General features: G+C 53.8%; 2 protein-coding genes across 3 annotated transcripts in view; both read left to right on the plus strand.

Annotated features, from left to right (window-relative positions):
• The first annotated feature begins 276 nt into the window (after window positions 1-276).
• UHRF1 (ubiquitin like with PHD and ring finger domains 1) lies at window positions 277-13371 on the plus strand. Of its 2 annotated transcripts, none has more exons than XM_038163588.1 (17): window positions 277-1064; window positions 1890-2052; window positions 4617-4880; window positions 5685-5857; window positions 6260-6475; window positions 6612-6718; window positions 6887-7073; window positions 7772-7895; window positions 7970-8077; window positions 8844-8948; window positions 9434-9540; window positions 10069-10231; window positions 10320-10457; window positions 10812-10923; window positions 11041-11198; window positions 11423-11521; window positions 11949-12095. In XM_038163588.1, exons 2-17 carry the CDS (start codon window positions 1900-1902, stop codon window positions 12093-12095), a joined length of 2361 nt encoding a protein of 786 aa, XP_038019516.1. In that variant the 5' UTR covers window positions 277-1064; window positions 1890-1899. The 2 variants fall into 2 exon arrangements, with proteins under 2 accessions (XP_038019516.1, XP_038019515.1); XM_038163587.1 differs by having other exon boundaries at window positions 278-948; window positions 11949-13371.
• Window positions 13372-14750: 1379 nt separating this feature from the next.
• The window catches only part of KDM4B (lysine demethylase 4B), a 74837-nt gene continuing 65898 nt past the window's right edge, over window positions 14751-23689 (plus strand). Inside the window, exon 1 of the mRNA XM_038163568.1 lies at window positions 14751-14850. The gene's annotated coding sequence lies outside the window, so the exon portion shown is untranslated. The remainder of the gene's footprint in view (window positions 14851-23689) is intronic.

Consider the following 23689-nt stretch of genomic DNA (forward strand, 5'->3'; position numbering starts at 1 on the left):
CTGTCATCCTTCTCTTGGAGCAGGCTTCTCTCAGGGGCCTCTCGGCCACGCTGTCCCCCATCCCACGGTTGTTTTTAGCAAATACTATAGTTTTTGATTTCCTCGTTGCATCGGTGGGTTTGGGGATAAACATCCTGCTGGATCTGCCCTTTCCGTCGGCTGGCGCGGCCACGCCGCGGCCCTGCCGTGTCACCGGGCCACGCTGTCCCCAGTGGGGCCCTGCACGGTGCCAGGGTTCCCCTGGAGTTAACGGCCCGGGGAGTTAGAGCCCTTTTGCGGATTGTTTGGTTTACTCTGATTGCTCCGCTCATTCGCATTCGGTTATTCGCTTTATTCGCATCATTCCGATTATTCGGTTTATTCGCATCAGGGTAGGGCCTGGAGTCCCCAGGGGGACAAGAGCCCTCCTGGAGCCCCCCCGGGGGACAGGACCCCTGGGGGAAGGGTGGCTGTCACAGCGGGGTCATTGGCGTCTCCTCTCCCACTGGGGCCCACCAGGTTTTAGGACAATAACCGGTACCGTGCCCTCGCTACCGGGGCTTCAGGGGTGATGGAGCCCGTGGGCATTCGGGGGTTTTGCCCCCGCCACCGCCGGGCCGGTCACTGGCGGGGATCCCCGCTGTCGCCCCCGGTTCCAGGGGGAGTTTTCCCGGTCCCGTTTTCCCCCCCCCAGGGCCCCCCCCCGGCCCCGGGAGGCGGCGGCGGCCCCGCCCCCCCCGCGCGTTCCCGCCACCGGCGGCCAATGGGCGCGCGCGGGGCGCGCGCGGGGCTTTTCCGCGCCAAACTCCAAAGCCCGCGGAAAGCGCGCGCGGCACCGGCTCCAGCACCGCGCCCCGGTGAGCCCACCGGGACCCCAGCCCCGGCACCGCACCCGGTGAGCCCGCCGGGACCCCGACCCGGCACCGCAGCCGCTGAGCCCGCCGGGACCCCGACCCGGCACCGTACCCGGTGAGTCCACCGGGACCCCCCAGCCTCGGCACCGCAGCCGGTGAGCCCGCCGGGACCCCGACCCGGCACCGCACCCGGTGAGCCCGCCGGGACCCCGACCTCGGTACCGCACCCCGGTGAGTCCGCCGGGACCCCCAGACCCGGCACCGTGCCCGGTGAGCCCGCCGGGACCCCAGCCCCGCCACCGCGCCCCATGGCGATGCCGCCGCGGGCCGGGGAGCGGCCGGTGGCACCGGGAGCGGGACGAGCGCGAGGGGCGCGGGGCTTTCCCCGCACTGCCCGGGCGGTACGGGAAGCGGCGGGAGCGTTCCGCGGTGCCCGGGCGGTGACAGCTGGCTCTGGTGCCCCGGAGGGGGTCGCGTCGCTCGGGGCCGCGACAGCGGGACCGACCCCCGCCCCCGAACGGGCCCGCGGGAGGGGGTGTGGCCGTCAGGGGCGGCGCCGGCGGCACCGATGCCCTGCGGGCCCGGGGAGTGGCATCGCCCCGGGGGCCGCGCGGGGATGACGCGGCCGGGCTGGGGCGGGTCCGGGCGCGGCGGGGGTCGCAGACGCCCCGCGATTCGCGTCCGGTCCCGGGGGGGTGCGCGGCCGAGGTCGCGCCGGTGCCGCGGGCGGGCGCGGGTGCCGGCCCCTTTAAGACCACGCGCTTCCCCCCCCCCCTCTCTTTATCCCTTCTGTCATTTGCATGATCTCGCGAGACACGGCGCGTGGGCGCGGCGGGCGCGTTTCAATTGTGGCGCGAGATACGGCCGGGCGCGAGCGGAGCCGTTAGGCTCCCGCGTGGGGGGGCGGGGCCGGGCCCCACGGCAGCCAATCAGCGGCCGAGCCGGCCGGGCCGGCGGCCAATGGCGTGCGGCGGGCGCGTGAGGGCGGCGCGGCCGCGGGCGGCGGGCCCGCCCCGCCGGTGCCGCCGCCTGAGCGCGGTGCCGTTCCCGGCGCAGCACCGGCGCCATGTGGATCCAGGTGCGCACCATGGACGGCAGCCAGACGCACCGCGTGGACTCCCTCTCCAAGCTCACCAAGGTGGAGGGGCTGCGCCTGCGGATACACGAGGTGTTCGGCGTGGAGCCCCAGCGGCAGCGGCTGTTCTACCGCGGCAAGCAGGTACCGGCGCGGCGCGGGGATTGACAGCCCCGGGGCGGCGGCAGCGCGGTGCCGGACACCCCTCCCGGCCCGCTGCTCCTCTCCAGCTGAGGAGGGATGTTTTAATTTATTTATTTTTAATTGCGGGGAAAGGAGGGCGTTTGCTGCCATCTAGTGATGCCCGCTCCCCCCGCGCTGCCCCGTCCCTGGGTTTGCGAGCAGAGCTGCCCGCTGCAGAGCTGCCTTTATTCTCACTTTTCCTTACTGCTTTCCACCTGATGTGTTGCTCTTCTGCCTTGACATCGCCTTTATGAAGTGTCTGGAAATTACCAGTGATTATATGGTCTTTAAAGCGCTTAATGTTTTTGAGCCTTGCAAGTTTCACTGCTCTGAAAGCCGTAAAGATCTCATTTTCCTCTGTAAATTGGGAAAAGCAACTCATGATTTTGAAGTTCTTCAGCTCTGATATCAAGTCCTCACTAGGTACAGAACACTTGAGTGGCTCAGTGCTGTATTATGTTCTCAATAATACGTTTACAATTGCTGTTGCACAGCTGTTTTATTCCCTGTGAGTTAATAATGTAACTAAATTAGCAGTGAAGTCAATCAAAACCATTTAAAATTGCAATTGCTGTTTTCTGCCTAGTCCTATGCTGCTAAGCTGTACTGCTGGAGAAGCTCCTGAGCTGGTGTTTGGTTGAGCACAGGATTAATTTCAGGAAAAGCAGCGGGATGCTGAGCTGGCTGCAGATGGACAGTTTTTTCTAGCTGCTTTTCTTTCTGTTTTAGGCAGTCTTGAGCTAACTGTACTCTGTAATTAGCAGGTGTGGCTGTAGAACGTGGAAATGCACCTGGACTAGGCTCAGTCTAAGCTCAGGTACCAGCTCTAGCATAAAAAGAGGCCCGTAGGTTGGTGTAACATCTCTGAAGGGCTGTTTGTAGCCCACCTTTCTGTTGGCCTGGTGTAGATTTGGACGCATTAATGACCCATTTGTGTTGTAAATCAGGTGATAAGGAGGGGTTGGTTCAGGGCAGGTGCCACCTGTCAGCCTTTCCCCGAGGTCTGTGCAGGCAGCCGGGGTTAAACAGGTTTCAGAAGTGGTGACTTCTCAGTCAGATGCCCTTGCCCTACAATGGAACCCCTCCTCCTGCAGTTCCAGCGTTCCCTGGCTCAGGCAGGAACGTGACCCAGCCTCTCCCAGGCCTTGTTCCCATTGTGCTTTGTCTGGCTGCTGGAATCCCTGCAAACGTTCCGTTTGTCGGTGGGGTTAGAAAATGAGCTGTTAGTTCAAACCTGCCTCCTTTGTTCGAGGTTTGTCCTCAGCGCCGGGCTCTTCTTTCTGGCTGTGCTTTGAGCTCCTGTGGTTTCCTGTCCCGTTCCTCTGCTCTTCCATTTCACTTTGCACCTGTTGTCCCTCGTGTCCTCTGCCGCTGCTGTTCCCACGTTGGTGACACTCTGTCCTGCCTGAGAAGAAACAACCAAATTCTGGTGTGTTCTTTTGCACCTCGAGGGGTTTTCATCTCTGAACCAGCAAAAAGCTCAGAGCTCTTCCTGTGCAGTCAGATTTCCAGGGATTGTTCCACAGCCATTTGATGCCATAAATCAGAACTGAATTATCATAGTGATTCCTGTGAAGTGTAAATTTTTGTGGTTTTGCTCTGCTTCCCCCTGATAGAGAACAAAGCTCCAGGGATTGCTTTTTCTGGTGGTTTAGGCTGGAAAGGGATGATCATTTCCTGTGTAATTTCTTAGTCAGACCTTAAATATGTGGGGAAGCTTGTCTGAACTTCTGACTGCTCCGTGGGCTCCAGCCTTACATGTTAACTCTGAGATGGTTGTGCTCCTTAGAGCTCTGGAGAGGTTATTGAGGGACCTTTCTGCCTCTGCACTTCTCTTTTTGCAGGGGCAGGGTCTTGATTTGACTACAAACCGTGCCAGACTTGCCAGATGAACTCTTAGAATTAGAGGGAGTGTGAAACTGGGACATGCCTGGCTTCGCTAAGCAGCGATCGAGTAGTTTCAAGTTGAATTGAATCTTTTTTGATTTTACTTTCAATGGAAAAAAATGTGGGTTTGCTGGGAGAAAAGTGTGTGATTAACTCTGGCTTCTGCTTAATGCTACGAATAATGGAGATGGTGTAACAGCAATCTGGATCACACACGATTAAAATATAAAGACAATCTGCATTAGCATTTGGGATTGTGTCTGAATTGAGGAAGAAATAAGTCTGAATTGAGGAAGAAATCATTTCCCTTTGTGTTTGTAGGTAATGTGGAATTATCTTTGAATGCTGACGGGAATGTGGGGGGTCTGTAGTTGTTTCATTGATGTTTCTAGGGAACGTGCTGCAAACTTTTCCAGATCTAGAGGCTGGGTAGCAAATCCAGAGCAGCACGGAACCCTCGCTCTGGCAGACTGCGGGGTGACTAAAAAAGAACATTTAAGTAGCAGGACTGAGGGAGAAGAAGGGCCCAGCTCTGGCTGATAATGGTTCCAAGGCCACGTGGTGGATGCTGGCGGGCAGAGGCGCTGGAGCAGCCCCGCTGCGGGCCGTGACCGGGCGCTTCGGTGCTTTCCCTGCAGATGGAAGATGGGCACTCCCTGTTCGATTACAGCGTGGGGCTGAACGACATCGTTCAGCTGCTGGTCAGACAAAGCCCGGCCGTGCTGCCTGCCGCCAGCAAGGAGAAGGACTCGGAGCTCTCGGACAGCGACTCCGGCTGCGGCTCCGGCCCCAGCGAGTCCGACAAGAGCTCCCACAACGGGGAGGCTGCCCTGGAGCTGGAGGGACAGCCCAGCACGGCAGCTCAGCCCCGCTGGACCGACCCCGGCTTCGGCCTCTACAAGGTGGGTGCTCGCACGCCGGGAGCCCTGGGACCCGCGCCTTGCCATGGGGATTGTTCTCTGTGGTGGAGAAGTGCTGCAAATCTTTCACACTCCAATTGTGTGGGCAGTTCCTTTCTTCCTCTCAAGCCCTCCAACAACAAAGACAGAAATACCAACCAACCCACAAACCAATTCAATGCAACGTGCTGTAGGTCAAAATACTTAATTCTTTCATTTTGTCCTTTGAACTAAAACTGCAATACATTAATTTAAAAAAAAAAAGTATTCAGAGTGTCTGGTTTGATTTTTTTTACAAATTTTCCCAATATTTTTGCTTGGAGGCACTACATTTGTCAAAGCTGAAACTTTCTTGAATGAACAAAAGAAAATCTCAAGCAGCTGTTCAGAATCATTTTATTTCTCTGTTTCAATGGGTTTTATTACAGATCTAGTAATGTCTTTGCCAGGTTACGAGCAAGACACTTTGAAACTCTTATTACAGACTAACCAATAAGGGTTTGGGCTCGCTAACAAGGCTGGGTTTACATGTGCCTGTGTAGAATGGATTTATAACCTTACAAATTCAACCCAAGCACACTGTAGGACTGCACAACAGGACCAGGAGAGCCGAGGAAATCTTAATTTTTAAGGTGTCCAGTTAAATATCTTGATAATGGTGCAGTTCTTGAGATGGTTAAATCTTTGCAGTTCTTGAGATGGTTAAATCTTTGCAGTTCTTGAGATGGTTGAATCTTTAAGTCGGTTGGAAATGGATGCCTGATTTGCAGATCCCTTTTGGTGAGCTGTGCTCTTGGCTCTGTGTAGATCAATGACTTGGTGGATGCTCGGGACACGGACATGGGAGCGTGGTTTGAAGCCACAGTTGTGAATGTAACCAGGAAAAAACCCACCGGTGGATCAGCTCAGAGCTGCACGGATCCTGACCAGCCCACAGCTGTCCCTGAAGAGGATGTAATTTATCACGTGAAATATGATGAGTGAGTTTTGTTTTGTTGCCCTCTTGGCCAGTAAAGTCATTCGGGTCGTGATGTTGATGGGAAATTTTATTGCAGATGTTGCACAAATTAAAGCAGAACTGGGCAGTAATGATGTCATTGGGCCCTGGCAACTGTGAGGTTGTTTTGAGTTGGAATTCCAGGGGGCTGGAATCATGTTTTTTATGGATACCAGCATTTAGGGGAAATGTTGGTGTCCCAGTGTTAAAGGGAGGCAAGGGTAGCAAAGTCAGACTGGTTGGTTCTGGCTGTGTGTGCGTGGGAGGGGATTTTATCCTCGATGGTATTCCTGTGTTGCACAGAAAAGTCAACCTGTCTGCGTGGCAGCTGTTCCTCCCCAGAGCTGATGTTGAATCTGATTTCTGTTGTGTCCCTCCCTTCAAGTTACCCAGAGAACGGGGTGGTGCAGATGAGCTCGGGTAACGTGCGGGCCCGGGCACGGACCATCCTCAAGTGGCACCAGCTGGAGGTGGGGCAGGTGGTGATGGTCAACTACAACCCCGATGAGCCCAAGGAGAGGGGCTTCTGGTACGACGCCGAGATCCTGCAGAAAAGGGAAACAAAAACCACCAGGGAGCTCAATGCAAAGATATTGCTTGGGTAAGCTGTTCATGTGGAATGGATGGAGTTCTCCTGCTCTGCTTCAGCTTTCGGAGGTCTGAGTGACTCTGCTGGCATCTGTGAGCTCGAGCTGTGGGATACTTCCAAATTCTGATCCTCCCTCAACTTCTTCTAGGGAAGCTGGTGATTCCTTGAATGACTGCACAATTATATTAGTGGATGAAATCTATAAAATTGAAGAGCCAGGCACTGCTTCTCCCATCAGTGCTGGTACCCCAAAACGTGAGTCTGATGTGGATTCTTGCACGTCTGTCTTACCTTGTCGTGTCCTGCCAGTTGTCTCTGTGAGGGTCAAAGGTTCGAGGGTCCAAGACATGTTCAGTTGTGCCTCCTTTGACCATTTCCAGTGGATCTTGGCACTTGCTGAGTGTGGTTTGTGTTTGCCCGCAGGACAGAGCGGCCCCGTGTGTAAAGCCTGCAAGGACAACCCAAACAAGACCTGCAGGGTCTGTGCTTGTCACATCTGTGGGGGGAAGCAGGATCCGGATAAGCAGCTCATGTGTGACGAGTGTGACATGGCCTTCCACATCTACTGCCTCAACCCTCCCCTCAGCAGAATCCCAGATGATGAGGACTGGTAGGTTCTGAGGAGGTGTGTGGGGTGTCACAATTACATCTCATTAGGAACAGGGATGTGGGTGTTTTGGGTTTTTTTGTTTTTTTGGTTTTTTTTTTTTAGCTTCATTGCTTTTCTTGAGTTTAATTTAAGCCCATGGCTTGCACACTCCTTTTCCTAGTTTTGGGATCTTTTTTGTGTACCTGCCTAAGGGCAGGGCTTGGAGCAAGCTGGGATAGAGGAGGGTGTTCCTGCCATGGCAGGGCTTGGAATGAGATGAGCTTTATGGTCCTTCCAACCCAAACCAGCCTGGGATCCAACGAGGACCAAATGAGAGCTTGATGAGGGCAGTGGCTTTTCTGGGTCACTACAGGCAGGCCCCATCATCAGCTCAGGCAGGTTTGTGCACAGATAGGTCCAGTGAGAGTGGTGGGTAGTGAAATACATCTTTAATAGACACAGAGTTAGTGAAATGCACTGCTTTATTCCCTCAGTGTTTCAACACTGGATTTTATGGCACAGCTGTTTCCTGGCACATCTGCAGTGGCTGGTGCAAGGACAGGAGCTGCTGTAGGTTAAATTCCAGTATTATATATTCCAGAGAGTGTTTCCACGTGCTGTCTGGTTTCACGTGTGGAAATTGTAACATAACTCACTATGTTTGGAGGAAATGCTCCTAATTGAAGGCTTTGCTGCTTGTTAATTTCCACTCACTTTAGGTATTGCCCTGAATGTCGAAATGATGCAAGTGAGGTGGTTTTAGCAGGAGAGAAATTAAAAGAAAGTAAAAAGAAACAGAAGATGGCATCTGCTAATTCCTCCTCCCGGAGAGACTGGGGCAAGGTCAGTGCAAAGCTGTTTTACTCGGAGTTGTGTTTGTTGCTTTGGGCTCTCGGCTGATCCTGCTCTCTGCCCAGGGCATGGCGTGTGTTGGGCGCACCAAGGAATGCACCATTGTCCCCTCCAACCACTACGGACCAATCCCTGGCATCCCTGTTGGCACCATGTGGAAATTCAGAGTGCAGGTACGAAGCTGAATCCTGGCCTGACGTGCTGTGGGGAAAAATGGGAGTGATCCAGCTCCTACAAGAAACCTGAAACAGTTAATGTGGAATTGTCTGTGTCACTGGATATATGGAAGTGCAGAAGGAAAAGAATTCTGGCTTTGTCTGGATCAAGTGTTCCATAACTAATGCTGCATTGTTGGACCATCAAGTGCTGGTTTATTTTGTTGTAGTGCTCTTTTTGGTGACTCAAAAACCCCAAAGCAAGCGGATTTGTTGCCAGTAGTTTGTGCTGGAGGTGTTTAGTGTGCCCTGGCAAGGGTGTCTCAAATATCCACATACATGAAACTGAAGGTTTCTCATCCTGTTAGAAAGTTGGGGCAGGAAAAAGCACTGGCCTGTCCACATCTTGCTTTCAAGTATTGAGGGAAGGGTGCTATTACAACTGTTTCAAAACTTTATGCAAATATTTAATATCTGTATTATTCTTGAATTCCTGGAGCCTTTTAATAATCAATTTCAGTAAGAAATATCCAGACAGTTAGATTTGCACACAAACCTTATGCATGTGTTCAATTTACTGATACAGTTAGTGCCTTATTGTTTTAGATGTATTTTTATTTTTCTTTCTTCTGCCTGGAGCTTTTTGGAGGATGATGGTGAGAGCAGCTTCCCCCGTGATACATGGAAAGCAAACGTGAAGTAGCACAGCTGGTTCAGCTCCAAGGCCAGTGCTGTGTGGGGCCTGCTGAGGGCAGGTGCCTCCAAAGCTGCTTTTGTCTCGCAGGTGAGCGAGTCTGGGGTGCACAGGCCCCACGTGGCGGGGATCCACGGCAGGAGCAACGATGGGGCCTACTCCTTGGTGCTGGCAGGAGGATACGAAGATGACATCGTGAGTGGATTCTGATTGTTTATGCACAGAACCAAACAAGCTTGTTAAAACTCCACACCAAACACTTGCCCAGCTTCACCCATTTCCTTCAGAAGCAAAGGAGGCAAGGAAAAACGGCAGTGATCTGAGCCACAGCATCATCCAAGCCCAGTTTGATATCCCTGTGTCACCTTTTGATCCCCGAGTTGTGACTTCTCGAGGTCTGCCTTACACCCACTTTGGAACAGTCTCGTGGGCTGTGCTGCCAGCTGTTCACTTCCAGCAGATCCTGCGTGAGCCTGGGCTGCTCAGGGGTGTGACAAGACAACATTGTCACCTGGCCTCCTGTCCTGGCACCTGAGGGAGAGCCAGAGACTGGGAGCTTAAATATCCAGAAAGCATCTTTCCTTTTTGAGAATGCCCTGCTAAACCTACCTGGTTGAAAGGCTCTCCTGCTTTTGTTGAATTCTTTTTGTGACTGTGAAACCCATCCGTGTTCATTTCAGGATCATGGGAATTCCTTCACCTACACGGGCAGCGGGGGGCGAGACCTCTCCGGGAACAAGCGCACGGCAGAGCAGTCCTGTGATCAGAAACTCACCAACATGAACAGGTGGGCAACCTCTGTGCTCCCTTCTGGCCCCAGCACCTGGCAGTCTGTCAGCACCAGGGGTTCTTGGGGCTCTTTGCATCCAGGGAAGCTGGCTGAGCTTTGGAACAAGGGCCAGGATTGGCTCTGGGCTGTGGTTTAGGCTGCAGATCAGCTCCAGGATGGGAATGCTCCTCTCAGTGCACTGTAATGGGACAGAACTGTGAGAGGGGTTGGTGTCACCTGCAGTACTGGCTGAAACTCAAGGAACAGAGCAGCAAATTGGTGTAGGAGCTCTCCTGCTCTCTCCTGGAGACCTCTGCAGCCACTGGTTACCTCGGGAAACCAGACCATTTGTAATTCTGAGCTGTTACTGTCGCACAGAGCCTGGACTTGAGTGGAGGAAGTGCTCTGGGCTGGTGCGTTAGGGCCATGCCATGAATAACCAGCTGTGTAAAACGTGCCCCCGTCAGGAGGGTCCCTGAGTGCAGAGGTGTCAGAGTCACTCAGGTTACGTGGCAGTAACACCCTGACCTCTGGCCTGTCCTGCAGAGCCCTGGCTCTGAACTGCAGTGCCCCCATCAACGACAAGCACGGCGCCGAGGCCAAGGACTGGCGGGCGGGGAAGCCGGTGCGCGTGGTCAGGAACGTCAAGGGAGGCAAGCACAGCAAGTATGCTCCTCTGGAGGGCAACAGATACGACGGCATCTACAAGGTGAGGAGGGCTGGCTCCGCTGGGAAAAGATGTGCTTATGGCCAGGGGGTTTTTACAGAGCGTGATGGACTTGCCCTGGCTTTTTCAGGTTGTGAAATACTGGCCTGAGACTGGGAAATCTGGGTTTCTGGTGTGGCGTTACCTGCTGAGGAGGGACGATGAAGAACCTGCTCCTTGGACCAAAGAGGGAAAGGACAGGATGAAAAAGCTCGGCCTGACAATGCAGGTACTGCCCTGGGACATCACCTGGACTCTCAGCTTGATGGAGAGCAGGGATTTTTCTGTTACGTGCTCTTACTGAAGATGATCCTTAGCTAAAAATTGAGACTAAGGGGGACATAAATGCTTCCAGGTCGTTTGTTTTTATACATCAGGATGCTAAAAGGACAGAACTCACTTTATTTCTGGTATGGAATTTCTACAGGCTGTGAAGTGCTTCCCTATAGCAGGGATCTATTGGTTAAAATAGATGAAAAGTGCCCCTGGAGCAGTTCTCCAGAGGTCACTCTCGGCCCTGTCTTGGTCTGCAGTCTGACCCGGGGTGTTTGCATTGAGTGCCCTTTGTTTTGTTTCCCTGCAGTATCCTGAAGGATATTTGGAAGCTGTTGCAAACAAAGACAAGGAAAAAGAAAATAATGGAGATGATGAGTTTGATACCCCAGGGAAAGGGAAGAGGAAAAGGAAATCAGCAGGTTTGTGGAGTAGGCAAGTGGATACAGAAAACCTTGGAGGTTTTTGTGCATTTTACTTGGTTACTCTTTTCTGGTGGTTTTTTGGTTTTTAAAAAAAACCTTTGTGTTTTCTTCCAGGTGGGGAGGAAACACCCATCACCTCTCCAGCAGGGACTCCAAAGAAAACTAAAGTTGAGCCATACAAGCTGACATCCCAGCAGAAATCTCTCATAAAAAGTGATGAAGCCAATGAAAAACTGTGGAATGAAGTCCTAGAGGCTCTCAAAGATGGACCGGTACGTTGGGCTTTTCCCCCAGCTGCAGATGGGCTGTCCCCAGACCTGAAATGATCCTATTTTAGTGTAAGCAGCCCCAGCAGGTTCAATGGGACAGATTGTGCATATTAAGATTTGCTGAGACTCTTTCTATATTCAAAATAATCCCTTGCATTTAATGCTGGGGGTTTGGGATAATTTACGTGTCTTTCAGCACTGAGTTCATTCAAATGCTCTCTCTGCAGAAATTTCTGAACAAAGTGGAGGAGGCCTTTCTGTGTATTTGCTGTCAGGAGGTCGTGTTCCGGCCAGTCACCACCGTGTGCCAGCACAACGTCTGCAAGGTGGGCAGGGCTCTGCTGGGCCGGGCTCTGCTGGGCCGGGCCTGGCCTGTTGGGCAGGAATTGTTCCCTGGGAGGGTGGGCAGGCCCTGGGATGGAATTCCCAGAGCAGCTGGGGCTGCCCCTGGATCCCTGGCAGTGCCCAGGGCCAGGCTGGATAGAGCTTGGAGCAGCCTGGGACAGGGGAAGGTGTCCCTGCCATGGCGGGGGTGGCACTGGGTGGGTTTCAGGTCCCTCCATCCCCTGTCCCCTGCTCAGGCTGGAGTCCCCTGGTCCCTGCCGTGCCCAGCAGCGTTGCTCTCTGCTGGGAGTGCAGTGCCCCTGCTCTCTCTGCTCCCTTCCCAGGCACCTCGGGGCTGGCTGGCCGTGTCCGTGCTGTGCCAAGGAGCCCAGCTGCCTGTCCCTGACCCTGCTGGCTTCTTGTCCCCAGGACTGCCTGGACAGGTCCTTCAAGGCCTCGGTGTTCAGCTGCCCCGCGTGCCGCTACGAGCTGGGCCGCAGCTACAGCATGGAGGTGAACGAGGCCCTGCAGAGCGTCCTGGCCCAGCTCTTCCCCGGCTACGGCAGCGGCCGGTGATCCCCCAGAGCACTTCTCCTCCCTCCACACCACCCCTGGGCTTAATTTAAAACAAAAAAAAAAAAGGTTAGTCTGTGTTTTCTCCCAGCCTCGCAAAAAATGGTTTGAAGTCTTCCTGGTTGTTAAAACAAACCTGTAAGCTCCAAGGATTATCTTCTTGTATGTTCGTGCATTTTGTTTTTGTTCTCTATGTTGAACTTTGCATTTTTTTTTGTTTGTTTTTTTTTCATCCCCTCAAACCTGCCATTCATCAGCACAGAATTCTTTGTTTCTAATGGACTGAAAGTGCTTCCGGTGAGGCTGCTAATGATGAGAAAGTTCTCAGAGTGCCCCTGTGCCCCCTTTATTTTTATTTTTTATTCCAAAAATGGCTTGGTTGCTAGAACAATCTTCACTGTCTGGGGATTTGGCCATCAAGGTAGACTTGTGCATCACCTTGGCAGCGTTTTGATACTCAATTTGTACAAGATGGTTCCTGGCTTTGTACCACGAGTGGGTTTTTACTATTTTTTTGTAAGAACTGGGTTTTATACATTTGACAAAAAGCCATTTCCTGCTAATTTTGTATCTCAGAACCAGAAGGCTGCTTGCTTAGAGCCAAGTGGTTGGAGCAATATGGAGTACTACCTCACTGGACTTCTCTTAGGGAAGGATTTGTTCAGCTGGGCGCTGTCCCCTGTCCCGAAATGCCATTGTGGAATATCCTAAAGCCATTCTTAAGTGCCTTTTGTCCTTTGCTGGAAGACTGGGCTCTGAATCACCATCAAGGTCTCCTTTTTTTTCATAAGCACTGAATTGTTGGGACTTGCCAGCCGGATTCTTTGGGAGCGTGGATCACTGTAGCTGTGTGTGATTAGCGGGGATTTGCAGAGGATCAGGTTTCCTAGTTATAGGTGTATTGGGGAGTGTTTTTTTCTTTGTTTCACTGCATTTCTACCTGGAAATGAAAAAGAACCAATTCTGGCTTTTTTTATGAACCATTTTGTATTGGCCATGCCTGGAGAAGGCTCCCTTGCTTTCCCTCCAACATTACCAAAGTTTGCAGTTTGATACCTCAGCAAGACAGGGATGTTTTTAATCACACTTTTCTGCAGACAGACTGGAACAAACGTGCCTCTTCTTGGTGTCCTCAACTCTTACCCTTTGGAAAGTGATTATGTTAATATGTTAGGGAAAAAGACCCCGCAACATTTTATACGTTTTTTGGTGAATTTGTCAATTTTTTTTGTATAATGTGCAAGTTGATGTTCTCAAAATAAATATCTTTTCAGATTAATTGTTGACTGTTCTCCTTCAATTCTTTTGATCCAAAGTGGGTTTCCAGACCCAGTTCCTTGTGCAGGAATTTGAATTTATGCCCCATTAAGCCAAGCCTTTTATTTTTCTAAGGGTTGTGATTTTCACTATGATTCTGCGGAATTAAGCAGCACCATCTGCCCTCTTTAAAATAAGTTTATTTTAAGGTCATTATTAACATTAAACACTATCAGATTTTTAGATTTCATTGAAAATGTCCTTGCACTTTTTATTCTGCGTTGTGATGGGAGGAATTGGGGTGAGTGAGTGGAAGTGAGGAAGTGTTTGTGCATTTCAATCGCAATAACTGCAATGACTTCCTTCATTTCTTGGTTTTGCTGTTATTTGGAACTTGAAAAACAAACTTTGTTTCCTCCATAGGTGCCAATGTACTGTTCTGTTCGTGGCTTTTTTAAGCAACAATTAGAATTCCTCTGCAAATTGGACACTTTCTGCTGAGATCTGCCAAAATTATCTGTCCCAAATGCCAGAGCCCTGCGAGGAGAATGCCTGTGCTGCTCGGGGAGCAGCGGCTTTGGCTGTGGCTGCAGAGGAATTTCCTGCTGGGCTGCTGTGCCGGGGTGATGTTTCACCTCCGCTGCCACCTGGGGCCGGCTCTGGGGCAAACCCCCGAGATGGGAACGGGGACAAAGTGTCCTGGCGAGAGACTCGGGCAGGGGAGTGACAGCAGCGCAACCCAGCCACGGAGCCGCTCCGACTCTGGGCAGTGCCAGGGTGGGCACAGAGAGCGCAGCCTGGCACATGCCCCCGATCGCTGCTCCTTCCCGGACACCGCCAGGGACCGGGACCCCGAACCTACCGGGGCCTCGGCTGTGCCCCGGGGGCTGCGGGGCTGGGATCGATGGTCCTGGGACCCCCCAATCCCCGATATCCTCCCGGTCCCCCCCGGTCCCCGCTGTCCCCGGTCCCGCCATGCCCCGCCCGGCCGCGCGGGGGCGCGCGCTCTCGCCGCTCCCCCATTGGCGCAGCGCGGCCGCAGCGCCCCCGCCCCGCGCTGTGCGGCTCCTCACGTCCTCACCGCCCCGCCCAGCGCCCGACGGGCACCCTGCCTCGCCAATCAACGCCCGCCCGGTGCCTGCCTCGCCCAATGGTAGCTGGGGGCGGGCCGCCGGCGGGAGAAAACCGCCTGCGATTTGCGGAGAGCGCCTGAGCGACGGGAGCGCTCCCCGCTGCCCCGCCCGTCGATGGGCGGGCCGTCGCTCCGCAGCGCCGGCCAATCAGCTCCCGCGTTCGCCTTGTTATTCGGCGATCGGGCTCGCCACTGGCTGCACCCTCCGTCCGTCCCCGGCGGCGCGGCCAATGAGCGCGAGGGCGGTGCCGCGCGCGGCCAATGGGCGCGGCGGGGAGGCGGGCGCAGGTGGTGGCCGCGGGGCGCTGCGCTCGCCTGGGCGCCCCCCCTTCGCTGCGCCCCCCGCGCCGCCGAGGGCCCCGCGCGCAGGTACGGCCGGACCGCGCCCCCGCCCCGCCACCGGCACCGCCACCGGCCCCGCCACCGGGCCCCGCGGGCCCGCCACCCCGCTGCGCCCCCCTGCCGCGCCGGGCCCGCCGCCGCCGCTCCCGGCCCCGGCCCCGGCCCCGCCGCTCCCGGCGCCGCCGCTCCCTTCCGGGCCCGCGGCCCCCGCGCGGCCTCCCCCTCAGGCCGGCTCGGACCGGCCCGCAGCGGCCCCGCCGCGCTTTGTGTGGGTGGCACCCCGGGGTCCCGGTGCCCCCGAGCCCGCGGGGATTCACCGCCCGCGTGGGGTTCGGGCCACGAACGGGGATCAATGGCGATCCCGGGGGCTGGGGGCGAGCAGAAGCTGCCGCCGGCTCCGTCATTCGGTGCTGGGAAAACCGGGGGCAGGAACGTGACAGCGGCCGGGGTTCGCCGGTTTTATCTGTGCTTTCCTCCTCCGGAGACTGTCAAAGCCTGGGCCCGGCCGCGGCGCTTCTCTTCCGTTCCTGTAAATTCCTGTGTTACTTGTGCGTGTGAGCGGCGTGAGCGGGACCCGGCCCAGCCCCGGAGCCCCCGGGCCGGGGCAGCGGGCACAGCCCCGGGGGAGCGGGCACAACCCCGGGGAGAGCGGGCACAGCCCCGGTGTCCGGGTCGGGGGAGCGGGCACAGCCCCGGTGTCCGGGTCGGGGGAGCGGGCACAGCCCCGGGGGAGCGGGCACAACCCCGGGGAGAGCGGGCACAGCCCCGGTGTCCCCGGGCCGGGGGAGCGGGCACAGCCCCGGGGGAGCAGGCACAGCCCCGGTGTCCGGGCCGGGGGAGTGGGCACAGCCCCGGGGGAGCGGGCACAGCCCCGGTGTCCGGGTCGGGGGAGCCGGGCACAGCCCCGGGGGTAGCGGGCACAGCCCCGGTGTCCCCGGGCCGGGGAAGGGCACAGCCCCGGGAGCTGCGGGATTCGTGTGCCCAGGCTCGCTTTGGTGACTGCCCCGCGTTCCAGCTGCTCCCGTTTGCGGCAGCAGAGAAGATGGAGGGGATGAGGCGGAAGGGGAGCTCTTCAGGAAACCCTTCCATGGGGTCTGCAGAGGGGACAGGGGCCCAGCAAGGGCTGGAGCTGTGCCAGGGCTTGGCATGGAGCTCAGGGGAAGGTTCTTGCCCCCAGGGTGCTGCCCCGGCCCCAGCCCTGCCAGAGCTCCAGGGGTGCCCAGGGTGGGATTGCTGGGGGGCTGTGCAGGGCCGGGGGCTGCACTGGATTCTCCCGTGGGTCCCTCCCGCTTCGGGACGTTCTGCGGTTCACCCAAAGATGGTTCATGGCTTTCCTGGGGCTCTTGGTTTTGAAGCCGTTCAGGGCCAGGGGTGTTGCAGAGGCGGCTTTGGACCCGTTTGTGCTGAGGGATGAAGTCCCCGGTCCGGTGCGGGTTCATCCCTGCTCCCGCTGCGCTGTGCTGGGGCTGCTGCCGGGGCTGGGCTGCCGTGCTCTGCCCTGGGACATCGGATCAGTGCTCTGGAACTCGTTTGTGCTGGGCCAGTGGAAATCTGCGTTAGAGCGAGCATGACCCTCCCAAAACTAAGTTTCCTTTAACCAAAAACAGTTAATTTTAAGCTGCTCTGTCCATCTGAAACCTGATAGCGTTTCACCCACAACATTGCTTATTTCCTGGGAACTTTTGCTTTTTTCTCGTCACTTTCCTGTTTCACTGAAATTCACAGAGTCCGGGAACCCTTAAGCCTAGAATCTCAAAGTTACAGTTACATTTCAGCAGTTGCACCAAGTAACTGTTGGGGCACCCAGTAATTGCTCTGTGACAGCAAGTTCCCGGTTCTCGGGCTTCCCTGTAACATGAGAAGGAAGTTGGGGCGGGCTGACCAACTCCTGCAGTGCCACAGGGAATCCTGGAGGAATCCTGGAGGAATCCTGGAGGAATCCACGGCTGTTCCTCTCTCACGAGAGGCAGGAGTTCCTCCCATGCAAAGGAGCTGTAGGTGGATAGAAAGTGATTCCTTGTTCCAGAGCTGATGTTCATGGATGAAACGTTCACTGGAGCATCTTTTGACAGGAAAATTCAGTCAAACACTCCGTGGTGCATTGTTCTTTTCATGCTGATTGGAAAGAGATAATTCCCTTGACTGGCCCAGTGGGACCAGTGTGTATCTATATCTATATCTATATCTATATCTATATCTATATCTATATCTAATCTATATCTATATCATCTATATAATCTACATATATATCTATATATCTATATCTACATCTATATATGTTTATATTTATATATAAACATGATGTATGAGAGATGTAATATATATACAAAAGGACATAAAATATATTTCTACATATAAAAATATAGAAGGAGTCAGTTTTGTCAGTAAGTCAGAGCACTTTGGTAAAGACCTGGCATACACTGGCGTCACGTTCCAGGTTTGGCTTTAGGATGAACGTGGGCTTTTATAAATGAAAATAAATGAGAGGTTTCACCAGCTTTTGATGGGAAAAGCAAAATTCACTTTCGGGGAGAATCCCAGGCGTTTCCTGTAGATGATGCTGGCCCTTGGCCATGGGCAGTGCTCCCCTGAGCTGTGGGGACACTGCTGCTCTCACTGGGAGCTGTTCTCATCCTGCCATGCACCAGGGAAGGATTCAGCAGATAACGTGGCAGTTCCACAGCTCTGCAGGTGTTTTGGATCACCCAGAATGCAGACAGCTCCTGAAAACTCGGAGCTGTTTCCATATAAAAGGTCATAAGAAATTCGATGTGAGTTGGGAGAACCAGTTTGGCCAGCCCTGCTGGAAGGGCTCTGTGGGGATTTCACATTTCTGCGGGGTTCTGTTTGATTTCCTCCTGGGATGTCCAGCTGCACTCAGCACACAGTGTCAGCATCAGGAGGCTCTGATTCACCTTGCAGGATTTAAAAATCTCATTTTTGAGAGCAGACAATCCACCTGAAAGCAGAAGTAATCGTTGTGAGCTGCAGGCTGAGCCACCCAGGCAGCAAGGGAGGGAAAGCTCTTGGCAGCCAGGAGAAACTTGGTGCTCCTTAATTAATTCTGGGCGGTCAGGAGGACTCGGGACGGGTGGATTTCCCCTTCTTGACTCACCCAGGGCTCAGGGTGCTCAGTGGGGAAGGGTTTGCAGAGCCTGGGCTGCTCCACGTTCCTTCAGTGGAGCATCTGTTAATAGCAAAGATGGATGACAGCTAAATGTGTCAGCACAAGTGAGGGATTTGCTTAATGGCTTTGGATGCCACTGGGATCCTCCGGGGCTGCACGGGGCGCTGCTGGAGAGAATTATTTGTCATCTGCTGAAGAATTCAAGAGGGTTTGTCCCTTTGCAGTAGCAACTGAAATCCTGGAGCTCTGCAGAACGTCGGCAGAAATCCTGTCGTTTCTCCCAGCCTGGGGGATATTAATGACTTATCACTGTGGGGTTTGAGAAAGGTGTTTTTCCGTTTTCAGTGTTCTCCACTAAACTGATTGTTGCTTAATAAGATTTTCTCTTTTTAACCTTTTTTCTGGACCAAATACGTTCTGTCTTGTCACAACTTAGGGACAGAGCCATTTGCTACCGTGGCTTAATTAAGGGACTTATTTTCATTTATATTTTCACAGGGTCAATCACTCTCCTTTATAAATGAGGCAGCTCCTCAGTCGTGCTCTCCCTGGATTTCACAGGAGAACCCATTTCTGTTCTGCCCTTCCTTGGCCCGGGTGTGCCTCGCTCGAGGCAGAAGTGACCCGGAGCTCCATTATTTTAATGTTTTGTAAGGCTCATGAACAAGCCACACTTCCCAGATCCTTAGAGGATGCAGGATTGTCCTTCTGTTCCTAAATCTGTTGGAAATCCTTCTTTTGACTATGGCCCAAGGAGGGAATGTTGGAAGCTGGTGGGGCTGAGGTGATTCCTGATATTCCCTCACGATTTTGGATACGCCCCAGGGCGGTGCCGAGGCCTTTGGTGAGGTTTTGGTGCAGATAAGAAGTTTTTATGAAGTTTCCCATATTTGATCTCAGTTCTGCTGGCGGAACAAGCAGCACAGCTTTGCCTGGCAGGGCCGTGTCACGTTTGGAGCTGCAGCTTCCAGAGGGACCTGGAGAGAACAGAGCTGGGAGAGATCCAGGTGGTCTCATTTCACCTGGAAGCTCCGGGGTTAATTCAGGCTTTAAATTGTCCTCGGGCTGCAGGTTTGGCTGAAAGGTGTGAAATGGTGGAGCTGGGAGAAGCCTGGGGGGGAAAGAGGTTCCTGGGGGTTCCTGGGGTTACCTGGGCAGGTGAGCTGGGGAAGGGCTGGGCTTCCTGGGGGTTCCTGGGGTTACCTGTCCAGGTGTGCCAGGGTTCTGCAGGGCTGGGCTTCCTGGGGGTACCCGAGTGTTCCTGGGGGTCCCTGTCCAGGTGAGCTGTGGTTCTGCAGGGCTGGGTGGGGTTCCTGGGGATACCTGGGGGTCCCTGTCCAGGTGAGCTGTGGTTCTGCAGGGCTGGGTGGGGTTCCTGGGGATACCTGGGGGTCCCTGTCCAGGTGAGCTGTGGTTCTGCAGGGCTGGGTGGGGTTCCTGGGGATACCTGGGGGTCCCTGTCCAGGTGAGCTGTGGTTCTGCAGGGCTGGGTGGGGTTCCTGGGGGTTCCTGGGGGTCCCTGTCCAGGTGAGCTGTGGTTCTGCAGGGCTGGGCTGGGGTTCCTGGGGGTTCCTGGGGGTCCCTGTCCAGGTGAGCTGTGGTGCTGCAGGGCTGGGGTACCTGGGAATATCTGGGGGCTCCTGGGGGTCCCTGTCCAGGTGAGCTGTGGTTCTGCAGGGCTGGGTGGGGTTCCTGGGGGTTCCTGGGGGTCCCTGTCCAGGTGAGCTGTGGTTCTGCAGGGCCGTGCCAGGCTCGCAGCTCCTCTGGCCGAGCTCGGGCTGTGCTGGCAGCTGGAACTGGGTCAGTGTGTCACACCCAGCCCGGGCATTGCCTCGGGCACAAAACCAGCCCGGGGCTTTCCTTTTGTACGGGCAGGATGGTTACAAACGCCTCCACAGCCCCGTTTGTTGAGGGGTTTTGTTACCAAAATCTAAAGGAGCTTAGAGAAGTCGAGCAAGTTGCTGAGGGCTCCAGGCTTTCTGCTCTGGCAGGGTTGTGGAAGGAAAACTGATGCAGGAATCACCTTTTGGGCAAAGCTCTGCAGTAATCGAGGCTCCTGCTTGCTTTGCAAGGTTTCTGATGTCCTTTCCTGTAGGAATAAACACTGTGGGATGCTTAATCTTAACCCTTGCAGTGCTGCTGCCTTGGATTGAGGCGCCGTGGGTTAAAACGTGGCACTCCTGTTCAGGTTCCAGGGCTCAGTCGGTGTGAAGTGCCTTCTGTAATCTCTAGGTTGTTTCTGAGGGACTCCTGGAGCCTTGCAGAGAGTGAAATGCAGCAGGGATAACTCTGCCAGTCCAGTGCAGAGTGAAATGCAGCAGGGATAACTCTGCCAGTCCAGTGCAGAGTGAAATGCAGCAGAGATAACTCTGCCAGTCCAGTGCAGAGAGTGAAATGCAGCAGAGATAACTCTGCCAGTCCAGTGCAGAGAGTGAAATGCAGCAGAGATAACTCTGCCAGTCCAGTGCAGAGAGTGAAATGCAGCAGAGATAACTGTGAGTCCAGTGCAGAGTGAAATGCAGCAGGGATAACTCTGAGAGTCAGTGCAGAGAGTGAAATGCAGCAGAGATAACTGTGAGTCCAGTGCAGAGAGTGAAATGCAGCAGAGATAACTGTGAGTCCAGTGCAGAGAGTGAAATGCAGCAGAGAGAACTGTGAGTCCAGTGCAGAGAGTGAAATGCAGCAGGGATAACTCTGTGAGTCCAGTGCAGAGAGTGAAATGCAGCAGGGATAACTCTGCCAGTCCAGTGCAGAGTGAAATGCAGCAGGGATAACTCTGCCAGTCCAGTGCAGAGTGAAATGCAGCAGAGATAACTCTGCCAGTCCAGTGCAGAGTGAAATGCAGCAGAGATAACTCTGCCAGTCCAGTGCAGAGAGTGAAATGCAGCAGAGATAACTCTGAGAGTCCAGTGCAGAGAGTGAAATGCAGCAGGGATAACTCTGCGTGCAGCAGACGGAGCCTCCTGCGGCCCTCGGGAAGGCTGGGCCTCAGCAGTGGTTTGTGAGCTGATTTCTGTGGGTTTAGGGCGAGTTTATCTTGTCTGCTCAGTCAAACTTTGGAGTTTTTGAGGTTCTGATCTGGATTTAGTCAGAAATAACCATTACATGTGAACTACCTTGCCTCAGGCAATAATAAACTGTTTTAAAGTCATCCAGATTTATTGCTCTTAAATGTAACCACTTTTTTTTTTTTTTCCCCCTTTTAAATATTGTTTGTGACTAAATAATTTTGTTGTTAGGGAAATGTGTGAGTAACTGTGCACTTCCACAGCAATGAGGGTGTTTTGGGGGAAAATTTTCTTTTCCCTTAATGAGCTACATATGCTGCTTGATTTCAAGTACAGGAGGATCTGGAATCGTGGAGGAGTCTTGTGGAGTGTAAAATTTAATAGGAAATAACTCTCAATTTGTCAGATCCCAAGCACTGCAGATCTTCATCCCTGTGCTGGATGGGAATGTTGTCTCTGTTCCTCTTTCCCAAGTGTTTCCTGTTGTGTTTACTTGGCCTTTGTGGAGGATAAACTCAAATTGCTTTGAGGAAAAACTCAAAGCAATTTGAATGTTAAAAATGTGATGAATGGAATACATAAATATTTGGGGGGGAAAGGTGTTAGTTTAAATCCTTGCTGTAACTGTACACTTGTTTAAAACTGGGCTGAGCAACAGCAAATTTCAAATTTCAAACTTCAAAATTTACATTTTGTTGGTCTGAGTGCTGCAATCTGGCTCTTGGGGATAGAGGGGAAGGAAGGAAAGTTGTCTCAGATACCCTTACACCTCACAACCATTAGAGCTTTAATATATATAAATATAGATAACTTTTAGTAGTCTGTTTCATACACAGGCCTGATGTCTTTGGTTCTGCAGAGGAGCTTTGGGGAGAGCCTGATCTGTGAGAATTGATGGAAATCAGAGCAATTTGTTGGCTTGGAGAGAGAGGAAGTGGATGGAAATAGAAAAATCTGTCCTTTGTGTTCCAGCCCAGTTCATCTAGAAATGCCATTTCAAATAAACACATGAGGTTTCCATTAATAATTGTGTGCAGGACTTAAATAATGAGTTAAGAGCAAGCTCGAAGGAGTTTTCCAAGAGCAGGGTTCTGGTGATTGCTGGGGAAGTGCCTCAGACCCTGAGTGGGGCAGGAGAGGTCGATCCAGGCTCACTGAAATGCGCATTTTGTGCTGGAATTGTGTGTCAGGGAGGCTCTGCCCCTTTCCCTGCCAGTGCCCAGCCCTGGGGCCGGAGCCCTGCCAGCCCATCCCCTGGCACAGCAGAGGGACAGACAGACAGACAGACAGCCAGCCGCGGGCTCTGCCCCACCCAGACTGGGAGAGCTGCTCCTGCTCCCAGCTGGAGCTTTGTTTGTGCCCTGGAATTCCAGTCTGGGGTTCTGCTCCCTCAGCAGGGCGTGCTGCCAGGCTGTGCCCACCTCCTGTGAGCTCACCTGTGCTCTCTGCTGGGGCTGGCAGCAGCCTGGGGGGCTGGCAGCATTTCCACCAGTCTTTGTAGCCCTTTCCACGAGTCTTTGTAGCCCTTTCCACCAGTCTTTGTAGCCCTTTCCATGTGTCTTTGTAGCCATTTCCACATGTCCTTAGCATTTCCATGTGTCTTTGTAGCCCTTCCCATGTGTCTTTAGCATTTCCAGGTGTCCTTTTAGCCCTTTCCATGTATCCTTAGCATTTCCATGTGTCTTTGTGGCCCTTTCCACGTGTCTTTAGCATTTCCATGTGTCTTTGTAGCCCTTTCCATGTATACTTAGCATTTCCATGTGTCTTTGTAGCCCTTTCCACCTGACTTTAGCATTTCCATGTGTCCTTTTAGCCCTTTCCACGTGTCTTTAGCATTTCCAGGTGTCCTTTTAGCCCTTTCCACGTGTCTTTAGCATTTCCATGTCCTCTCAGCCCTTTCCAGCCCATCCCCAGGGACCCCTCAGGTGCTGTTGGGTCAGCAGTGGCTTGTCCCAGCTGGTGCTGCCCCGGGGCAGCGGGGTGCTCATCCCCTGGGCACACCCTGAGACCTGCTGCCTTCTCCAGAGGCCTCTGCAGGACCCGGTGTTCTCGGTGGAGAAAGTGAGCATTAACTTTGTTCAGCAAGGTCAGAAGGTGTTTGTGGTGTTGTCTCAGTGCTGCCAGCAGCACCAGTTTGCTGTCCCTGCCTGGCACTGGGGACAGGATGGCCCCACGTTTGTCCCCACAGCAGGCACTGCTTTAACCAGGGTCACCCCTGGCATTCCTGGCTCTGCTGAGATCAGTGGTGGGGCAGCAGCAGGAGCTGCTCAGAAATCCCAACCCTTTTTCCTGCAGGAAGGATTCCCAGTCCTGTCAGCCCTGCAGCAAGCTCCAGCCATTGATCTCAGCTGTGTCTTGGATTTTTTTCTCCTCTGTACAAAGGTTTCAGTCCACGGGTGCAGGATTTCAGTCACAAAAAGTGCCTCGGTTCCCATCGGTTTTGGAAGGGAAGAGTCTCGTGTAAAAGTCATTGAAATTTAAACTCAGTTCTTTGTGTGCACCGAGAGCGTCCCTCTGGAGACAAGTTTTTGTGCTTCCTCACAATGGCTGAAAATTAGAAGGTTTTCATAATATTTCAGGTTGTTACTCTCTCACAAAGAAGCAGAATGTATCCAGCTGAGACAAATACCTTCACTCTTCTTTTCAGGGCTCTGACTGCAGAATCCTCCTTCTCAGTATTGACAGAATTCCAGAGGGCCAGGTGATGCTGCTTGTTTTGAGGCAGTAGACC

This window comes from Motacilla alba, chromosome 28 (genome assembly GCF_015832195.1).
Source record: "Motacilla alba alba isolate MOTALB_02 chromosome 28, Motacilla_alba_V1.0_pri, whole genome shotgun sequence".
In the NCBI taxonomy this organism is placed as follows: Eukaryota; Metazoa; Chordata; class Aves; order Passeriformes; family Motacillidae; genus Motacilla; species Motacilla alba.

Coding starts and splice junctions, on each gene's coding strand:
- UHRF1 (XM_038163587.1), top strand. CDS start 551: ATGGAGCCCGTGGGCATTCGGGGGTTTTGCCCCCGCCACCGCCGGGCC. Junction 2,053..4,616: donor TGTTCTACCGCGGCAAGCAG/GTACCGGCGCGG, acceptor CTTTCCCTGCAG/ATGGAAGATGGGCACTCCCT. Junction 11,522..11,948: donor GCCAGCACAACGTCTGCAAG/GTGGGCAGGGCT, acceptor TCTTGTCCCCAG/GACTGCCTGGACAGGTCCTT.